General features: G+C 36.2%; 2 protein-coding genes across 2 annotated transcripts in view; both read left to right on the forward strand.

Moving 5' to 3' along the window:
* The window catches only part of Cisd2 (CDGSH iron sulfur domain 2), a 29208-nt gene extending 14765 nt beyond the window's left edge, over window positions 1-14443 (forward strand). Inside the window, exons 3-4 of the mRNA XM_067087740.1 lie at window positions 2678-2791; window positions 13517-14443. Of these exons, the coding sequence (XP_066943841.1) occupies window positions 2678-2791; window positions 13517-13627 (225 nt within the window). The 3' untranslated portion in view covers window positions 13628-14443. The remainder of the gene's footprint in view (window positions 1-2677; window positions 2792-13516) is intronic.
* Window positions 14444-20493: 6050 nt separating this feature from the next.
* LOC136829337 (serine/threonine-protein kinase SIK2-like) overlaps window positions 20494-22987 on the forward strand; it is a 151456-nt gene continuing 148962 nt past the window's right edge. The window contains exon 1 of the mRNA XM_067087743.1: window positions 20494-20969. The gene's annotated coding sequence lies outside the window, so the exon portion shown is untranslated. The remainder of the gene's footprint in view (window positions 20970-22987) is intronic.

A 22987-nucleotide genomic window follows, 5' to 3' on the forward strand; every position in this document is an offset into this window, starting at 1 on the left:
GTTTATCCTGGGCTGGAAGGTCACTGGCTGCGTCACGAGATTCCTGGGGGCAAACGAGATGAGACTCCTCCGACTCGTTGGCCCCATTGGATGACGCTATGTATTACTCCACTGTACCTTGATTATATTATGCAGAATTTTTTCATAACTGGTATTCCAGCTGTGCAGGGGAATTTTCCCAATGTAAAGGCCTCAGGTTTGTATGTTAGGAAAAATACAAATTGATTACAAATTTGTGATATGTAAAGAGCAGTAAAATCATCAAAATAAAATGATTTGGTACATTTCATTTATCTTAAATACTGTACAGTATGTAGTTTATATAAGTGACTTAACAAGTAATTACATAGCTACTAGCTTTCTACACAGCAGTCTAACAAAATTCAGATTTTCGTGGTGGCGCTACCATCACTTGTGTAGGTGACAGGGCCCCACCCACATTCAGGACTGATAGGTACAACTCAGCAGAGAACTTCAATTCATTTTCTGCTGGCTCCCGATTAACATCGGTAGTTTTGTGCAGTCGCTGCTTCATCTATTTTAGATCTTGTCCTGTATATTTGGTGAAGAATTCTCTCTTTTTTGTGGTGGCTTTCAAACTTAGCAATATTGTTAGCATTAGTTAACTTTATTCCTAAAGATAGTCAAATATGTCAGACTCCATCTCTTTAAGCATTCGTTATTGCATTGAGGGTTGTAAGACTAGACTAACTAAAGTGACTCATGATTTGCACACTAAGTCCAATAAATGTAGGGGGAGCAGGATTGTAGTAGAGAGCTTACATGTCCGAAATGTCAGGATTGGGAAGATAGTAAATGGAAGGCTTTGAAGTTCCATCTGGACAAATTAGACCGAGATAGCAAAAGAAAGGCAGCCCTGAGAGCTGAAAGTAGAGCTAGTTGGGATATTCCTTCTTTACCTAATGTAGTAGAAGATAGCTCTGTTTCTTCTCCTTTGATTCATGTTATGTCTCCCATCCTTAGCACTCCTACACCTTTACCCCAGACTCCTTTACCATGCTCCTGTGCTTCCGATCCGAACAGTGTTGCCAGTCTTGAAGCGAAATTTGATAAGGAGTTTGAATTTTTGGCTAATAATGTTTTGGAGTTAGGTACCTTTTTCAGGGATTTTGTAATGAAAGCGTTTTCCAGTGTTCCAAGTGGCAGCGTGGTGAGTGATGAGGAGGTGGCTGCCCTTCCCACCAGTGCTCCTAGACGAAGGTCCGTGTCCCACTCCCCTGCACCAGGGAGAAGACATACCAGAGATCCAAGGAAGTCCTGTGGGGTTTGCCCACAGACAGTCACCCCCTCCATCGAGCCTGTTGCAAGTTCCCAGGCTGCGACAGTGTGCCATTGGAAAGGCGTCTCTTTTGGTGCGAATCGCCTGTTGTGAGATTCTGATGGCTCCTCTCCTGGCAAGAAGTGTCAACGGCGCCATTCTTCTGCTTCTCAGCCTTTGAAGAGACACTCCATCTGTGCAGCCAGCTCCCCACCTCCTGTCAAGAGGTACAAAAGGAGGCTAGCATTAGTCCTCAGTCCTCCTGCAGTTTCGTTGTTCCACCTGGTGCCGCTTCTTCTGCTCGTCTTCTTCAGCCTTCTTGGGACAGTCCGGAACCCCTCTCGAGTCGTGAGTGCCCTATTTTGGTCTCCAAGTGACAAGATGCTTCGAGTAAATGCCCGTCACCTTCTGCTAAGCGCTCTCTCAGTTTAGAGTGCCCCTCTCCTTCAGCTCACTTGGTGCCTGCTTCGCTGCTTCAGACTTCCGCACCCAACCACTCGGTGCCAACTGTAGGACATTCGTCACCTCCTCCTTCTTCGTTAGCTCAGGAAGAGTCTGCTTTAGCCCTGTATAACGAAAAATAACCTTGCCCCCATATAAATAAAGTATCTAGAGATTCATTTGCGCTAACTAGAAGCAAGAAAAGCGCTCTGAACTGAATTAAATACGGCGAAATAAACATCGCATAAACAATTTCCAAACCAAAACATTGATCAATATGACTGCAATTTACAATACAAAAGCAATATAAGAATATATACAATATCATTGGATACAGTGAATTAGAGCATAACATTTTAAAAGATGCATATTCGTTATGTTGACGTTTGTATAATATGATATGTGATTATAGAGTACAGTTACTACAGTATAATGTAGGCTACGCTACCGTATATGTATACAATGTACCATAGGCTAAGCTAATTCTTGTTATTCAATTTGTCTTTGCACTGAATTATCATAAGTCACTTTGCATGAACCTCCAAAATTAGCTGATATTAATAATTACTATACTGTATATATATAGAGTATACTTTATAGTGTAGGCTAGGCTACCATATATGTACTTTATACATGGTACTGAATACCCTAGTGTAGGCTAGGCTATGTTTGAGATACGTTTTGGTATTTCTTATGTTTTTTCCAACAAACAATGGTTTTTTTTGGAGCCTAACCCCATCATAAGTAGGATAATACCTGTATAAGCATTTTTAGTTCGTTTTGTATCTGTTTGAACTATCAAAATAGGCAGTTCTAAGTGTTTTTAGAAGGGTTGTAAGTATTTGCGGGGGGATGTGGTACACATCCCCCATGAATATGGGGGTGGGGTTTACTGTACATTGGTATGTAATGGAAGAGTCATTTCATTTTATATATATCAGCACTGTATTTTTTCAGATGAGTCCTGTTAATTTATCCATTAAAAAAGAAGATGCCAAGGTCGTTGATAGTTTTGATATTGAAGACTTGGGAAGCAAGGCTGTTTTCTGTCGATGCTGGCGAAGCAAAAAAGTAAGTAGCATAAATTAGTTTCTAAATAAAGAAATCTCACCCTTTAAAACTTTTTATATTTTTCATACAGTATCTTAGATGATCTTTTGTTTCTTCTTGTTTAGAATCAGTACAGCCTTGTTTTACTTAGGAATGCTGTACCTTTAAGCCAAATTAGAGTACTTTGAAAAGAAATTTATCATATTTTAGGTTTCAACAACCACAGTACAGTACTATATGTATTGTGCTACAGTATAGGTTGTCTCATAAATCAGCTTGAAGTCTTTCATAATGTACTACAGTAAATCTAATTCTTTTATGGCTGATTTTGTTGCAGATCCATACTTAGGTATTTAATTCCTTAATCTGTTAATAGTAGTGCTGCTCCCTAATATAAGATTAAAGTTGTATTAGATAAAAATTAAGTTTAAGGTATTTTGTTTTTATTTATGTAATATGTGGTTTTAATGGAGATAGGCAGTCCCACTTCTCGGTGGCATTGGTTAATGGAGTTTCAGTTTTATGACGCTTGGCTAACGACGCCATTAACCAGATTTTCGGCACCAGTAAGCAGTTTATTGGTGCCAGTAGGCAGTTTATCAGCGTCAGTAAGTAACTTCCAGCTCCGGTAAGTGGTTTATCGATGCTGGTAGGCAGTTTATCGGCACCAGTAAACGATTTTCAGCACTGGTAACCTGTTTATCATCGTCAGTAGGCAGTTTATCAGCAATGTTAGGCAATTTATTGGCATCAGTAAATGGTTTATCAGCATCGGTAAGTGGTTTATGGGTGCCAAGCAGTGCTTACAGCATTGTAAACTCCATTTATTACCATCATTACTGTGATCCAGTTATTGATGATTTTCGGTTATCGGTATGTATTTTGTGGAAAAACAAAAGATTCTATGTAGGTATTTACTTCAGTTCTGTTGTAATCCAGGTTTGGCTGCAAAAAGAGAGCTGGGTTGGGAGGTGAGACATCATAGATTTAAAAAAAATGTTTGTTTGCTGTACAAACCCTTCACTGATAATTTTTTCAATTGCTCTTTAAGAGAGGCTCAAGCATAAAAGAAAACCTGAATTAGCTGACGGACAAAAAAAAAAAAAAAAAAAGCCTAATTAAAAGCTCTAAAGCTGCAGGGCTTGAAATTGGTAGAGAAACCTGTGTTCTGAAGGAGAGGTGGTTGTAGCTGTAGAGGTTGAAACCCTGTGCATGTAAATTAAAAGTCCTTCATTGTTGGTCTTAAATATATGGTAATTAAAATGTAGTACAGGTAAACTTGGAACGCTGTGCATGTATATTAAAAGGTCTTCATTGTTGGTTGTAAATACAAGGTAATTAAGATGTAGTGCAGGTAGACTTTCACTACTCCTGTATCATTGGGACCTAGTGGTCCTGGGTAAGTGAAAATTCCAGACAACTGAAGGAATACCTCTAAAAACATTGCTAACCATCCCATCAACCCTTTAAAATATCACATACTGTATATAACTGTGTAAAATTTCATTTTGTTTAATATTTAACCAACACTTTCTCCCTTAAATATCATTATTTTATCATACACAGTATTCCATGTGAAGTGCAAGTGCTGATTTTCTAAGAAGTCCAATTTGGCTAGGCTATCTTTTTTGCCTAAGAATATTTTGATATACAGTACTTTACACATCAAAAGTAACGTAAACATAAGCGTTTAATATATCACAAACTTTTATAGGCTAGTATTGTACATGGTATTTACTTAGTACACAAAAAATAGAAATAAAAATGTTTTTAAATTATATGCAAGAAATTATACAGTATACCTTTTAATACTGCACAGTTGCACTCATCAAATTGACAATTAATATGACAAGCTTATAAAATACTATGATAGGGTTTAAGAAATATTTTAATTCTAAAATTATAAAGAAAATTGATATAAAAAAGTGCACTGTAATTATGAGCAGTAAACATGGAGGAAATATACATAATTAATAGCACAAGAACAGCTTCAGAACATTTCACTATGATTCATGCACCACAAATATAAGCTTTTAAGATATAAAATACTTTAATAATATGAAAGATTGTAATGATTTTATATATAAAAAATATTGGCATTTTATTACTGTTTACTTACTTAATAAGTTTAATAATGATTTCAGTTTTTGGCAAATTAGACTGAAATAACTTGCCTTGGACTTTTCAAAAACATTCACAGGTAGAGTTTAATCCTGGCAAATGTCAGCTAGGGAGGATTCTTTTTAAATATCTTGAAACTATCATCCTTTGTCAGTTTATAACCCCCCCCTTTAGCATCCTGCCCATAGAAATCCACAGCTATTATAGCGTTACAGAGCAAAACATTATTAAGTTATTGTAAAAAATATACAATTTATTATTCAGAACTTCAATTAAAAATCCGTTACAGTACAAACATTTATGATTCAAAACTGTTCCTTTCAAATGTTTAAAGTAGGCAATGTTCACTAATTTTAACAGGTTACATAATGTTAGTGCAGTACAAAGGATTCATATGTTGGTAATGAAATGCATATTTTTGTAACATTAACTGTTCTTCCTTCATTTTCTTATTGATTTTTAAACACAAAGGAACAACCTCTAATGAGAAAATTTTTTTTCATCTAAACTTTCAGCTATCTGTTTTTTTTTGTTAGCTGACTTTACTCCCCTCTGCAGCTATCAATAATATACTTTATGTAACAACTGAAATGTCTGAATTATGGTTTTCCAAATATCATATTTAAAATATCTAGAAGTAAAAAATTACATATATATTTGAGAGAAAAACTACTTTCAATATTCATTGGTTTAGTTGGTATGGTAATTTCCTACAGATGCAGTAGTTTGTATGTTAGTGTTAAAATGTTTTTCATTAGTATTTTTATCATTATTGCTTTTGTTTTTTAATTTCAAGTGCACACGTGTATTTTTGAAATGAATGTTACCTCTCCATTATATAGCTCTTACTTCTGCACCAGCAGTAGTTCGACAGTTTGAAACAAAAGACGAGATCTCTCGGGTTTTCTATGAATATCCGTCTTCTATCCATCTACTTCCCCCCTACAAACACTCGTAGCTGGTTGGTCTACTTCTGTCACTGGTTTTGGTAGGAGGTCGACAGATTGTTAATATACTGTTTCCTGTTGGTTTGTTTTTGGATGCTCTTGTAATTTTTTATATATTCGTTGTGTAAGAACCTGTCAAGTAAGAGTTCCCGTAATAGGCATTATTCCAGTTTTAATGACCTTCATGATATGTTTTTGCTGAGGGAAAGGTTATGATTGGATAACTATATGAATTTTAGTTTAATGAAATGAGGTACCGGTAATTGATTGCAAATGAAGAGAGCTTGGTATTTTGTAGAAACAACCATAGAGGATAATATTTGAAAGACTTGAGTTAAAGGGATGCTTGTCTTGTCTGCTTCCCCATTTAGTAACTGGTTAGGTCCTCTGCTGCTTCTCTTCACTCTGTTACTCCAAATGAGCTTCCCATCAATTCAGTGTTAAATTTGATTGGTTGGAGTCATTTTTTATGTTCACTTGGTGTAAGTTATTAGTTTTTTTATGTTCACTTGGTGTAAGTTATTAGTTTTTATTATTAGTGTTTTCTTTTCTGCATTAGCCTACCAAAAGTCTCATAAGTTCAGGTTTTTCCCCGCATTGGAGGAAGGGTCAGCGCCCTCGCTTTTTTCTTGCCTTTTCCTTGGCACGTCCTGTCTTACTCCCTCGTGGCTTGTAACAAGAAACCTGAACATGTCAGAAAGCGCTGCAGATCTGTCCTTGTCTCGTTCCTCTGTTCATTCTGGCGTCAGCAGCTTAGTTCTGGTGTTAGCGGCGCCAAGTCCAGCAATAGTGGCCCCAGTTCTAGCATCAGAGTTCGCTGTAAGTAATTCCTAATGTAAAGGACCTCAGGGTTGTATAGTTAGGAAAAATACAATTTACTTTAAAAAATTGTGATTTTAATTTTTCAATGAAAATATTAATATTTCAGCAACAAATATAAAATGAATATTTTCAAAATTATTTCATTGTCTGTAGACCTATGTTCCAGGTGGTTCATATTGCCATCATTTAAATGGTTGCATCACACAGGCCCGCCATGCCCACCCATTGATATCAGTAGATGCGTTTTATCTACAGAAACATTTTCATATTTACTTCTTTGTCTTTTTAGTGTCAAGGGGTGAAAATAATCAAACGGGACTATACTGTATTTAGAATTTTATGGTTGCAATGCAAGCAGTATGAAAATGAAAAAAAAAAAAAAAAAAAAAAATAATATTTTAACATTGCACCTACTGTGCATTTCAGGGACGTGTCTAATTGATTTTCATCGATAAAATCTTACCAAAGCATCAGATACGGATCGTATTTTGGAAATAGCTATTTGAAGCCACAGTTTAATTGGGAAAAATGTGCAGTGATGTCTAATGTTGATAATTAAGGCACTTATCAGAGTAAATAAAAGAAATTTAAAGGGAAACCTAATCAAGCAGGCTCGTAGATAGAGGCTAGTAAAACGTCATTACTGAAGGCCCTTCCACTCATTGATACTATGGTACGACGTACTTTACTAGACACTTCACCCATATACTATATGAATGAAGACTCAGACGTTGGTAATAGTAGTGATAGTATATGGAATTCTTATATTGTTTCACACACTCAAATACCTACCGTGCATACTCTCTCTCTCTCCTATCTTTTTGATGAGTCATGTCTCTAAGTAAAGTACAATTAGGGAATGTGCATCAAATGAGAATATTAATTGTGTAATACAGTTCCATGGCACAATTCACTTTTCCTTTAACTTAAATATGCACCAAGTCTTCCTCTAATACGCTCTGTGAAAACCATCGTTACCCTGAAGTTTCTGTTGCTTCATATTGTCTCCTCAAAAGTTCTGGTTCATGTGTACCTGCTTAGTCCTGCTAAATGAATGTAACACAACGCAAGTGTTCTAACCTTAACTCCCTTAATGCGTGATCAATCCCATAATAAATCCACAGCGCTTGGTAAAGCACACTACTCCCCCCTTCATTATTTTATTTGTGTGCCTCTGTGTCAGTTTTGTTGTTTCTGTATGCTTGATTCATTTACTTGGAACTGACACTAATGTTTGATGTAGGGTTGTTGAGTGGTTATCAGTGAGTCTCTGTATTCCTGGTTTTTGAAGTTACCCATTCTTTCAATTTTCAGTTATTTTTATTATATATTTCATTTAATCATAACTACATTGTAGTGCTGAATGAAATTCTTAACTCATAGTCCAAGCGCTTTGGCTATGCCCTAAATTTTATAATCCAGTAATCCATTGATTATACTGAACCTTATTGAAATTGAAGGAAATATGAAATAAAAAAAAATTATTGTAATATAAAATTATGTAAAAGGATATGCTGTTGTTTGTTTAAGATTAAGCCAGCCTTGTGTGAATCAGGGTCTTACACTTTGAGCAGACCATAAGTGAAGAACTTTCGATGGAAATATAGAAAATAGAATTTCAATAATTATCGCATATCCTACTCAACTACTCAAGGTATTGCTTATTGTACAAGATGGTCAAATATTTGTTTCTACAATCATCATACTACTGGGAACCCTGCTATTATGTCTGATGTCATAGTTTATGTCACAACTAGCCTCTCTCTGGGTGCTTACTAAATTTAGCTAAGTTTCCCTTTAATTTTCTTTGATTTACTCTGATAAGTGCCTTAATTATCCACACTGGACATCACTGCATATTTCTGCCAATTAGGCTGTGGCCTCAAATAGCTCTTTCCAAAATACGGTCCATATCTGATTCTTTGGTAAGATTTTATCAACGAAAATCTATTAGACACGACCCTGAAATGCACAGTAGGTTTAATGAAGGCTTCTTTGTCAAACACATCGGCGCTGGATGATCAAAAGTTTTTGAGATGTTTCGTCACTGTTTTTTTCTAGGAATTATGGCCTTATTTTATGAAATAATCATATTTTTGCATTGAAATAGAGAGAAATATGCAGCATGTTAAGTCGCCAATTAGTGAATTATGTACGAAATCCTGTGCAGTCATGTAACAACACTTCTGAGCATGGCTGTACTTCAGCCAGCTCTTAGTTGACATTACCCTTGAAGAAGAGAGAATACTGTACTGTAATAAGAATTGAAAAGACCTTATATTAAAAAAGTTCCTCTGATATTGCTTTTCTTTTCAACAGAACATGTTTGAAAGAGGGTCTACTCCCTTCATATACTGTATTATTATTATATTTATTATTATTTTCATTATTATTGCTGAAAATTTGATTGTTTTGACGTTTACGCATTTGAAATTAATGGTTTTCTTTAATTTTGACTTTATTCATTTTGAATTTTATTTTCTCATTTCTTGATTGAGGAAAATGTATTCTCCATCACTATTTAATTGGTCTCTACTTTCACTGAATGACACTGTGTAATTGGACAATATTACCAGTAGTTAGTGGCTTTTGTCAGGAATGAAAAGTGTTGTAGTCAGGGCAAAATACCTGAACACCTGGTTGGTAGTGGCAGAGGTGGCAGCAAAATTGAATCTGGACTGAAACGAGTTATGCAGCTTCTGTCAGTTCCTGGGCCTTCTATAAATTGGAAGTTTGACCCTGCTGTGCTTGTTAATAAAAGTTAAGGCTGAGCCAATACCTACAACCTGTTATAGTCTTAGTTAAAAGTCCATATTTGTGAAGCTCTTGATAGTTTATTTCTTTTGACAAGTGACTGAGACTTTTACTGTGACAGGGGACTGAGACTTTTACCAGTACTAAGCTGGATAAAATTTTGGTAAAACTCCAGGCACATAGCTACATTTTTCATGGAATCCTAGTTTACAAGGATTATGGCTCCTGGTTTTATTCTGATTTGTTGGTCATCTCCACCTGCACATGAACTCAGGTGAAAAGGAAGTCACGTAACTCTGGCCGTGGGATTGTACCCTTGAAGCTGCCCTTGCAAAATCAAGGCCAGTTTGCTGTTGTCCATTAACTCCCATTGACATGGAATGACTTGACCAGTAACTGCTGTGAGTAGGGCAAGTTGCACTATTGATTCTGCCCCTGAAGAGTAATTTCCTTCATAGAAGTATGAGCAGGTTGGTTCTAGCCAGTTAACCAGTGAAGTAGTGATCACAGTCATCTTGATCACACTGCCTGTGAATATATTGACTAAGGCCATTCCTCTCCAACGTACAAGTAAATTTATATCTATCTTATTTATACAGTATAGTGTAATTATATGTCTGTTAAGTATTTCAGTTAATTTTAGGAAATTTTTCTTTTATCCTAAGTGTGTAGTTACTGCAATATTTGGTAGGATGCAGAAATTATAACTTGTTTTGCTCACATTGTAATTGCTTAAGACATGATTTGAGATATGAGGTGCTGTTTATTCAAATTTAATGAGAGCAGTTGACCAAAGGGTTTCTTAGAAAGGCATGTGAAAACTTCAGAAAGATGAAGTTAAATTCTAGAAGTATGGATGGAAAGAGACCAAAGAGAATGGATGAAAATTAAAAGTAGAAAGTAATATAGCTTGGGCAAAGAATGTGTTTTTACATGTACGTTGTGTTTTGCGGTTCACATTGTAAAGTGTTCCCCCAAAAGGGTATGAAAAACAGATAATTTCTTTTGCCATCTGGATAGGTCTGTCATGAGTGACCTCATACCCTTCTTCACATATGAAGCACAGGTTAACTTAAACTCTATCACCCTCACTAGAACTTCCATTATTTTTTCGTAAGGTTGTCCTGATCTCTTCTGATATCGCTTTCTCAATTGGTGCCTCTTTTTTTGTAAGATGGTAATGACTGGAAAAGCCAGTGCAAAGAGTTCCAGTTTGAGTACTGCTACTGTAATCTGGAATCCTCATGACAGAACATGTAGAGCTCATGGATAAATTTTATTTAACCCTTTTGCTTATGGACTTGTATAAACAATTACGTCTGTGGGCAGTGGCACTGACTCGAGTGGTAAGCGTAAAAATCATTGTACCTTTATTTGCTCTAGATGCATACTGTATCTCCAACAATTTTCAAGGTAGACTGCTCAGTTTTGTTTCATTTTACAGCTGATTACTAATTCTATACAGTGACGTAAAAATCCCCCAAAAATAACTGTTATGTAGGTGAAAATTAACTAGATTTACAAGATATAAGAAAATTTTGCATAAAGTCTTCATTTTTTATCCATAGCACACCCAGGTAAATTACCTTGTTAATACAGTGCAAAAAGCTGTAATTATAACAAGGAAAATACACCCTTTTGATGAAAAACTCAATAAAAATGCAGTTTACATCATTTTCAGTACACCCAAAGCATTAAAAGTAAGGTTTCCTTAGGATTTTTTTACGATTTTCGACGATTTTTCGGTTTACGACGCGGCGTAAAATGGAACCCGTCGTAAACCGGTGACTGCTTTAGCATGAAAAAATGAATGACAAAGTAACATCGCATGTTCCATAAGAAAAGTGCCACTCACTCACGTGATACATGCAAAAAATATTTGTACCTTTTTTGTTCAAAGATGCATAACTCTGACAGTTTTCAAGGAAGATTGCTCAATTTAAACACAATGCAAAAAAATAATGTAAAAAAAAAAAAAGATGAAATACTTTGGGGCAGCTTGGTAGGGTATGACAAATTTTTAAAGTAATTTGTACATACAAACCTGAGGTCTTCACATATGGGATTAACTTTCAGCGAGCTGGAAATCCGGTCATTAAACTTTTGCAAGGTGGGTAAGGTAACAGTTACCATTGGTGGGTGCAGAAGCATCACCCACCAAGTTGGTGTACATTCAGTTCTACGCAGTTTTCTTTTGGCCGTAGTCTGACCTGCTGTTCGACTGTCTCTTCTGTGTTTGAATATATTTTGTATTTTATGTTTATACTGCATATATTGATATATTGCAACATTTCAACTTGTTTTTCTGTCTCACAAATGATATACTCACTTCTTCTTGCTACGTAGCCATATTGACTTGTTTTAGACTGCAAACATTTTGTGCTGTGTTTGCTGCATTGTAATGCTCCATCAGAAATGAGTGAGGCAAGCTGTGAGCTGATGCTCTTAATGTTGTTTATTAATCAGACAGCTGTGAGTTGATGACTTTAATGGTGTTTATTAATCAGTTCTTTTAACTCTCTCGTGATTATGTAATTCACTAAACATTTAAGAATAGAATATACAATTTAGGCCAAGTGCTGGTACCTATGGGGTCATTCAGAGCTGAAACAGAAATTGACAGTAAAAAGATTGGAAAGGCATAACAGGAGGAAAATCTCGCAGTTGCACAGTGAATCAGTTGTTAGGTGAGGGTGGAAGATGGAAAAGAGAACATCAACAGAAATACAGTAAAAGGAATGAAAGGGGTTGCAGCTAGGGGTCGAAGGGACACTGCGAAGAACCTTAAGTAATGCCGTAAGGTGCACCGACAGCACCACCCCCCTATGGGGCCAAAAACATTTACGATCACATTACAGTGTTGTATTGTGCATAAACTGGAATTTGTAATGAATGTGTATCCTTTTTTTCCATGTACAGTAACCTCACTGTTTCTTTCATTACACCAGTTGTATATACAAAATGTAACATGATTATGTCTAAATATTGGGTAGTAGTTCAAAGCATTTAGATAGCACTTAAAGTTTACTAAGAGATTACAGCCAGCAAAGCCTTGCTCAAAGTAAGCCTTAAAACCTTAATATGCATCTAACACTGAAGATTCTTTTCATTAAGTATAACTGTTTCGCTATTAGTGCTGTTACTTGAAACTATTGTAGTGGAAGTGGGATAGTGTTGACAGTTTAGACCAAAGGCCAAGTGCTGGGACCTATGAGGTCCTTCAGTGCTGAAAGGGTAACTGAGAGTAAAGGTTTTAAAGGTGTAACAGGAGAAAACTCTCAGAGTTACACTATGAAACAATTGTTAGGAGAGGTTGGAAAGTAGGATGGAAGAGAGAATATGAACAGAAGTACAGTAAAGGGAATGAAAGGGGTTGCAACTAGGGCCGTAGGGATGTTGCAACAAACCTTAAGTAATACCTATATGTACATTGATGGCACTGAAATGCTCTTTGTTTGTTGCATAATGTTACTATCAGTTCTTTCTGTGTGTTTTACCACTTACTTGAGTTTCTATGAAATAGTTGCCTCGTGTGTAACCAGTTTACCTTTGTAACTGCCTGAACTTCCTTTCACAAATGCAGTTTATACTACTGTACTTCACTATTACATGTCATTTGAAGAATAAGTGGGCAATATCCTAGGTTATAAAATAGTTGTTCCCCAATATATCTTGTATAGTTTTTACAAAGCAGCAAAATCTTTTGCGACAGTGACTTTTACAAGTTGGTTTCATTGTAAAGTATGTATTTTCCAAGACTCCTTAATCAGTTGCCTGAGCAGCAATGATTTTTTCAAAATTGAAAATCATTTGTGCTTTGGTTACTGAAAATAATTGATAATCTCTCTTTATCTAAGCAGAGTATGTATGGAAAATTACTATTCTTTAGTCATTTTAATTTGGTAAATAATTTTTCAGCACTTAAAATATTCATTCCAAATAAAGAACCCAGGGGTTCACAAAGTGATTGTTAGTCATTTTCAAGTGCTTTTTTTGTGGCTCAACTGCCCAACCATTTGAGAACTTGGAAATGTCTCAGTAGTCTGGTTAAATTACCTTGAAATAACAATGTGGATTGTTGATTGTTTTTTCTTTTTTACAGTTCCCATATTGTGATGGCTCTCACACTCCACATAACAAGATATGTGGGGATAATGTTGGACCTTTGATTATAGAGAATAAAGCTGCTGGAGAGAAAAAGGAAGCCCAGTAAGACTGTTATTATAATGTACATCTTTGTAGTGCTGGAGAGAAAATACATGCATTGTTATTTTTTCAAGTGTTGCAATTCCTAGGAGATTGTAATTATTTTAAGAGATTTCTTGATAAATACTGTATATCTTTATGAGGCTTATGTATATACTGGTGAAGGCACATAAATAGCCTTGCAGTAACTTCAAGCTAAAGGCACATAAATAGCCTTGCATTAATCTTAACCTCAAGAAGTATGTGTAGGGCAGCTGTAAAAAGTTAATTGTTGTTATTTGTCGTAAATGTCTTAATAATGTGTAATTCGTATTCAGGCACTGGATAAAGTTGCTTTCCATATGCAGCTTACAGTTATAAGTCCTCAGAATGTATGTACAGTACAGTACATAATATGATTGCACTGAGCTGTTCAGGTCTGAAGTGAATAGTCCTTAAATAATTTGCAGTAGTATAATTAAAGGTTCCTGGCCTTTTGTACTAATTTAATCCACTAAGAAATTAAGTTTCATGATTTTTGTACTAATCAAATCAACTGAAAAATTGAGTTTCATGATATTGTACTGATATGCTGTAATCAAAAGCATAGTTGAAGGTTTCATGGTTTTTTACACTAATTTAAACAACAGTTATATCGATCATGAAACAGCCTTCTTACTAATTCAATCAATGGTAAAATTAAGGGTTTATGGCCTTTTACGTTTCTTGTACAAAGATAAATGATACTGTCACTGATTTTTTTTTATCTGATCAAGAATTTTTTTATCAGAATGTTTGAAAGTGCAGTATTCTTTTCTTGAATGAAATATAATTTGTAAGACACTAGTATTTTCCTTTCTAAATTCTTTTACTGATATCCTTACCTTTCATATGGTGTGATACATCAAAGAAACAAGATTACTATGTAGATGTATCTTCATTAGGCATGTTATTACAAGGGTATATAATTAACTATATATATATATATATATATATATATATATATATATATATATATATATATATATATACTATATGTATATATATATATAATATATATAAAGCTAAAGTTAGCCTAATTGTGGAAAGATTCCATTTTTGGAGAATAATGCTGATTAGTCTTTTTGAAGCTGAATAATTGTAACTAATTATAGTTTTTTTTTTTTTTTTTTTAAGAAAAGCAAACAGGATGAAAAGTCCAAATCGATGAGTTGAAGTTGACAAAAAACAAATTTGTGTCATGAAAATAAATTATTCGTAAAAAATTAGTTAATGCACATATATTTTTTGTACCATGCAAAACTACAATAAACTGTTTTTCCAATGATATACAGTTTATCTGTCAGTTATTGCACAGTGCATATGATCAGGGAAAAAATAATTTTCAAATGAATAAATTTACTCTTGTGGGCTATAAGATGCTTACTGAGAACTGTACTCAAGAATTTTACTCAGTTTGATTTACCAGCGTAAAGTTATTTTTCATTACAGGAAACTGATTTTGCACTTATTTCGAAGGTGACTGAGAATCAATATATCAAAAAAGGGGCACCAGAATGTAAGTCAAAATAGTTTGTTAAAATTAGCTGGAAACAGTAATGTCTTCTCTATGTTATAATTACTATGTAAAAAATCCCTGGTATTAGATATACAATTTTTTTTGCACCATGCAAAACCATGATAAATTCCTTGTAAAGAAATATAGGTAATTGCTCTTAATGCCATTACTGCAGAATACCTCAACTCAGTTATATATAAATGTATATTTGTAGTTAACAGCAGCAGCTTTTGAATGTTTTTCAACATGTCTCTCTAGCTGTCTAAATATAGCATATGGTGGGGGAGGGTGAGGTTAATGGTTCTGGAGGCTTAAAAGCCCTTTGCAATCATTTTCTTCATTCAGTTATTTTTCCTTAAGGGAATCTGATTTTATTGTCATTACAATAAAAAAGAAAAAAAAAAATTGAAAGTTAAATTGTCATTACAATCAAAAAGAAAAAGAAAAAATTGAAAATCTAAATAATAACTTAGTGTTACACAGTATTTTCACTACTGCACAGTAAAATTGTACCTTGTGTCTCCATTTCACCCTCCCTCCCTTTCTCTTCCCCTCTTGTTTTAAAACAGAATATTATGTTTAAGAAACCAAAAGTAAATAATAGCCAAGATGATGTGTGAAATCCCACACTTTCTTAACAGAAAAATAGAATACAAAACTATAACTGCACTTACAGGTAGGCATTCACTTGCTCTTCGCAGGTGCCAGGGCAACCAAGCAGAGGATTTCTGTAGTTAAGTGCTATAAAGAGGGCTTTTTAAAAAGGCTCAAATGGATATGCAGACACAATTTTTAAACCATACAGTATCTAGGTTCCAAGAAAAAGCTTTGATCATTTTTTCTGATACCCCTCGATCTCAAAAGACCTAAGGCCTCTTGATAGGGTTGTTAGCAAAGTCTAGATGAGTATGACGTAAATCATGAAAAGATTGAACTATATCCTCTAGCTTTGTTATTAGGCCCTTTTTGGCCAATTTGCATTGCTTGCAACATGATCATATTGCAAGCAAATGTCCATATATTGCATATTTGCACACATACTGGTCAACTGCTTCACAATACTGTATTTATCCAGCTTCCTGTGCTTCTAAGAAAATTAAAGAACTTAATTAAGCTGTCTATAGAGGTACAGATGCAGGAAATAGCTCAAGACCAACATAAGGAGCAACAGACCGTCTAATGCCGTTGATGCATCTTAGTGGATGAGTCTACTAGACTTGCGGACGGACTCCCAAGACAACAGAAAACCTCATGCTCACAAAAGATGGTTGATACTGGCAATGGAATTATCTGAAATATGTGGAAGTCCTGAAAACTTCATGATTTGCAGTCTTTCCTTAAAGGGGGATTCCTAGGGAGATTTACTGCTTGAGTAAGTAGGTACTGAAACCAGTCCCTCTATGGTCACCACAAAACTTACAGGGACATCATGGAGTTCCAGGATTTTCTTAACTTGTCAAGTAGTTTCATTACGACTGCAAAAGGAGAAAAGATTTAAGTGCCCATAATTGACCAATCCTGAAGAAATGTGCCTACTTGCCCAGTCTGGGGATCTGGGAAGGGGAAGCTGTAGACTGGCAACCTCTTGTTCTGAATTATCACCAAGATGCCTACAATCAAAATTCACTAAAATTTCCAGATACTGTACCATTCAGTAGGAAGAGTCAGGTTCATTCTGCTTTAGTTAATGTGCTAACATGTTGTTCCTTCCTGGAATAAATTAAGGAATCAATGCAATATTCCCCCCTTCTGTCCAAAAAAGATGATTCTCCACTAAATGGAATATTAAGGAATTAATGAACAATGTGCTGCACTGCTGTCTGAGACCACAGCTACTTAGTATTTGCTTTACCAAGTGGTTGAACTGTTTTAAGCTTTTTCAGATTACTTAAGAGTTCAAGATTACTGGAGTGAAGCAACTTCTCCCATGCAAATCAGACTCCTGACATCTCTAAATCCATCACAAAGGTGCCCTGATTGTCACTGGGGCACTAAAATGAACATGAAGCCTGGGTTCTTTACTTCCAACGATAGACCTAACTGACGCTTCGAATGGTCTGCCCACCATTCTAGCATATCTCAGAGACTCATCTGTACTGTAACCATATTCAAGTCTGGGAGATACTACATACCTGTATCAAGCAAATTCAGATAAAAAGAAAGGGCCTCATCTTGATCCCGTTCAGGCCGAAAAACTTCCCCAAAAAGACCATATGACGTAGAAATGACAGCTATTGCTTTGCTGGAAGCTCCTATAAGGGCTGGAATCCACTTAGAATCAAGAAGAAATTAGGTAATTGTTCCTCCAAGGGAAAAGCCCAAAAACTATAGTGCATCACCAACTTACGCCAACACCGACTTAAAGCGGACTCGATCTTATGGTGCCTTTTCAGCGCCGTAACAGTGTTTTCATATATGTTACCGAAGGGGAATTTTTTTAGTTGATAATAAGTTCGTCGTCCCATGGGCTCGAACCAACGAAGGACAAGAACTCAGGACTACAGTGGATGCCTTAATCAACTAAAAAAATTCCCCTTCGGTAACATATATGAAAATATATTACTTCCGAGGTAGAGCGAATTGGATATTAAAGGACGTTTGTAGCTGACTGACTGTATGTGAATCACGGTGATGTGATAAAAAGTCATAATATGGCTGCGTGCCACAAACGCACTACACGGTCAACATGGCAGAGGTGGGTGGATATCGCCTCTAAATACAAACACCCGAGTTCGACGGGGATTTGTAGATGGGAGCCGATATCCACTTATACCTCACTTGCTGGCCGTGTGGATTAAGGCGTCCACTGTAGTCCTGAGTTCTTGTCCTTCATTGGTTCGAGCCCACGAGACGACGAACTTATTATCAACTAAAAAAATTCCTCTTCGGTAACATATATGAAAATATATTACTTCCGAGGTAGAGCGAATTGGATATTAAAGAACGTTTGTAGCTTACTGGTTGTATATGAATCACGGTGATGTGATAAAAAGTCATAATATGGCTGCATGCGACAAACACACTACACGGTCAACATGGCAGAGGTGGGTGGATATCGTCTCTAAATACAAACACCCGAGTTCGACGGGGATTTGTAGATGGGAGCCGATATCCACTTATACCTCACTTGCTGGCCGTGTGGATTAAGGCATCCACTGTAGTCCTGAGTTCTTGTCCTTCATTGGTTCGAGCCCACGAGACGACGAACTTATTATCAACTAAAAAAATTCCCCTTCGGTAACATATATGAAAATATATTACTTCCGAGGTAGAGCGAATTGGATATTGAAGGACGTTTGTAGCTTACGGATTAGACTACAGTATATACAGTATACTGTATATATGTAAAATATACTGTATATCTATTATTACATTTAACAGCAGTAATAACAATCAAGCTAATAGTAATAACAGTACATATATTAAATTTACAGTAAACTACCTTGAAAAGTACCTGCACCAATTAGAAATTGTTGGTATTTTTGTGTACCACCGGTTGACAACATAAAAAACTTTGAAAGACATATTTCACTGGCACCGCCAACTGAGCCACCAGTGACCAAGGGATCCTTGGATCACTATAACTCATTTGGCATTTGAAAAAGGAGACCAACTATATGTTACCTTTTGGACTACATGTGTAACAAGGTTTTCTTTGCCTCTTACCAATGGCCTTTGGTAGGCAAGCAACCGCAATAATTTTGATGCGGCTGCTTCCATCGTACTAGCCAAGACAACATGGGAAAGTTATGGCGCTACAAGCTAGTTCCAAGAATGCTCTATTGCAGGCAACATGTTAAACTGATCAGATGAGACACTCTTCGTGCTGTTTTCACTCCACCCTATTACATATCAGGAAACCAACACCTCCTCTGCCAACTGCATGAAATGGTAACGGGAAGTGACTCCCTTACCAACTGCGACTCGGTATCGTAGTTTAGATTAGGATGCATTCCTGTATTATATACGATGTATGATGCTGTGGGTCAAACTGGGTTGGGGGTCCAAGGAGGAAAGGCAGTCTGGAAGGGGTCTAAGATTTATGGAACTTTGTGTCATGTTAGGTGAAGTGGGAAGAGAGGGGTGCATGTCAATTAGATTAGCATCTTGAACCCTAAGTTAGGATGAACTAATGATGCTCATACTATGCTGTATCCTTGCATTAGCCTAATTCAGCTACAGGCTATCTTGCTTAATAATAATTTGTCTTACATGGATTACATACATTTACCCTTTCCCCTCTAAAACTTTATAGGTCTGTAATGGGGCATTTCTGAAAAGGCCCTATCGTTGCCTTGGGGTAACCACATGAATAAACTGTATTAACAATAATTAAATGGTAGTCTGCATGTATGTATCACGACATAAACTGTCCAAAATATACTGTATAAGTCTAGTCGGTATTATTTTACTTATGGACATTAATTACTTTCAACATAAAATATAGGTTTTTCTGTTGTATTATGATGTGATTTGAATGATTTTGAGGTTTATTTCCATCGCAAATGAATACTTATCCTCCCCGGCAAATGATATATACAAAATTAATAAAATTACGACTTGTCAGAAAACTGCACCGGTATTATTTTACTTATGGACATTAATTGCTTTCAACATAAAATATAGGTTCATTTGAGACATTAAGTTACTCGGACTTTGGTCTACTTTTCGACCTGTTAGCCTATAGGGCAGGTTAAAGGCCTTCTGCGTGGTGGAATTCATTAATAGGCTAGATAGCAGTTGACCTGAAATACCCAACCTGGCTAATCTCCGAAACAATTTCTCTGTAGAAAAAACTTCATGAATAATTATCCTGCTACATCTCTTAATACATACATGAAAGCACAAACCTACAGTCTGCTCGTTGTTGAGACGAAAGCTGACAGCACAAGCACACTGCATTAACACTAAACAAATAAGGAAGGCAACTGACTTTAACGAGGTCGGGATGAGGAGTCTGAAATGCAGATGGGATGCTGCACAGAGTTCTGAGAGGTGTGGCCGTTTATATAAATTAAATAAAGTAGTAACGTTTGCAGTCTTTAAATTACATTTTTTGTCATTAAGTACAAAGCATTACGCATTTTTAAATTAAATTTTTTGTCGTTACGTACAAAGCATCACCCATTTTTAAATTATATTTTTTGTCGTTACGTACAAAGCATTACGCAAAGTTAAAAAATTAAAAAATACCACGTTAAATCTCTTGTACAGTATCCTTGTATGATATGTAAACGGATGGGGTTTTAATAAAGGGGAGGCGGGATAATACAGGATAGGATCTGGCTTTGAAAGGATGTCACACGACATGCATTTCGCGCCAAATCAGGCTGGGAGGGCGTAGGACCGCCAAGTGTAAGGTGTGTGTAGGTGGTGTTAGTTGGGTTCTTATGGGCTCATTTCTTTTGTGAAAATTAGACCGAGCACTTTGGCACTTTCAGCCAATGAGCACTTAACATAGTTAAAAAGGGTGTTGGACAGCAAGCTGGAAGAAAGTAATGAAGGCAAAGTAAAAGTCCAAAAGGTAGGGGCGGGAAGCTTTAGTAATGCCTTCGGTGCGCCGCTTGAGGTGTAGTGACGGCACCACCCACTACGGAGGGTTCCTACGGGCACCAGAGGACCGTGAGATGGGAGGCTGCTGAAGGTGAGTGAAGCTTCGTGGAAGTGACAACACAGGAAAGATATGACAGGTGGAATTTCGCTGGGGCCTTTGTGTAGCACTCAAGTGGAGGCTTTGGTAAAGATCAAGAAATCACGTTTTCCGTTTCATCAGTCTTGGATATTCTCGTCATCGCCATAGACTTCAGCAGAGGTAAGCCTATACTGCTATGGAGATCGCTAATCTCTGCACCCAGCAAGGTCATTGTAATTTGTCAGTTCCAGCAGGGCACGATATCCAAGGTCTTTTAAGAACTAGAAAGCCATAGATAAATTCAGTTTCAATATTATTTCATTTCTACTTTATTTTACTTCAATAAATGTTCCCAAAGCAATGGAGCTTGGGAAAAGAACGATAAATGATTTATGAGAGGTCACTAAGGTTTTAGTCTAAATTTGCGTACATTGCCCAGTTAAAATGATCTTGCATAATTTTATGTAAAACTTGAACCCAATGAGCACTTTGTGAAACTATCATCATCATTATCACAACCACCACTAGTTCAGGACGACTGAAAATCTGCCACTTGCATTCATCTCCAGCTCCAGACTCCTTGAAAATTTGTCATACCGTAATTCGTGCCCGTATAGCTATCCGAATCGTCCTAGATTTACGTGTTATCTCATTTTACTATGCAGTTTCAGTTTCTTTGATTTCCAAAATTTTTCAGCCTTCCCACTGTTTGATTTTTCTTTTCCAGTGTTTCACTATATTCCAGTTAAAGAGAGACTGTACTGGATATCATTACCCCTAAATATTGGAAAGATTCAGCCTCTTTAAGCCTTTCTCTATCGAAAGTCATTCCATCACTTTGTGCTTACTCTGTTTTTATTACTTCCGTTTCTCTAGGATTGATTGAGTCCCAGTTCTCTAGATATATGATGAATTTTAATAAGCAAAATTTGTAATCCTTGTAGTGGTTTGCTAATTAAAGCAGCTTTATCTGCGTATTAAAGTATAGCAAGTCTCTGTCGTTACCATATCTAAAGTTTAAACCTTCTATTCCGTCTCCGACCACATTTTTTCAACATGAGAGAAGCAAACAGCAAAGGCGTAATAAGTCCCTTGTAGCATCGTGCTTTTTACTGCAAACTCACTTGACATGAATCCATCGACATTCAATTTACATCAACATCCCTCGTGGATAATATCAGTTAGCAGTCACATACCTTTCCGTAATCAACAATTAGCCATCAGAAGTGAATTTTTAAACATTATGGGGCTAATGATACGTTGGTAGTAACGTACTCGAATTCCAATGACTTCAGGAATCTTGTCAAGAAACACTAGACAAAAGGATGCTCGAAGGTGCGATCAAACAAAATCATTTGGCCCTGAGGTGAAAGCAAGGAGACAAGTAATGGGAAATTAGCGTTACTGATCACAGCCGTTGCAACGGTAGCGTCTGTATATTAACGAATTAGTGGCAAGCTCACGAAGAGACTGAGGAAATAAATCTTTTAATTACCTGTAAACTTTACAACGATAAAGCCTGGGGTTTTTAAGATTGTTATTTCTAGCTATCAAAGATTGAGCAGTTCTTCATCGTGTTGTTTTACTGATTTATCAAGTCAAGGTTGAGTTGAATAATATAAATTTGTACAGTACTACAAAGATTCGTCGAGTATAAAATTATTTCTGAAATGTTTTTTTCTTTATTTTTAAACTTAACAATGGGGTAATACAATAATTCAGTATCTTGTTGGATGGCAACAAACAAGGTAATTTATCTTATTCCACAGATTATCGTCAGATGTAAAAAAAAAAAATACTCATGTTGTTCCATCAATGTCATATAGTAGCCTATAATGCTACAAGGGAGGTTCTACTTACGAGTTATGATAGCCGTCATACTGCTGTTTCTGTTTGGACACGGCTTTCATACAGTAGTAGAACTTGTCTGTGTAAATCCCTAGCATAAATAGAAGTAGTACTGACGGAAACCAGGTTTGAGACGAATGCCTATTACAAATTTTATAATCAAGAAGCAATTCATTTTGTAGAAGGTATTAATTCTAATGAAGGCAGTGAATCTCGAGAGTTTAAATCAAGATGAAAGTTCCATGAAAAAAAGAGTCTGCAAAGTACTTCAGAGGCTCCAGCGTTTTAATCAGATTACATCTTCCTGAAGTTCTGCGGCAGACACTGTCTGTACAGCGGCGATGTTAACA

This window comes from Macrobrachium rosenbergii, chromosome 44, assembly GCF_040412425.1.
Source record: "Macrobrachium rosenbergii isolate ZJJX-2024 chromosome 44, ASM4041242v1, whole genome shotgun sequence".
Classification (NCBI taxonomy): Eukaryota; Metazoa; Arthropoda; class Malacostraca; order Decapoda; family Palaemonidae; genus Macrobrachium; species Macrobrachium rosenbergii.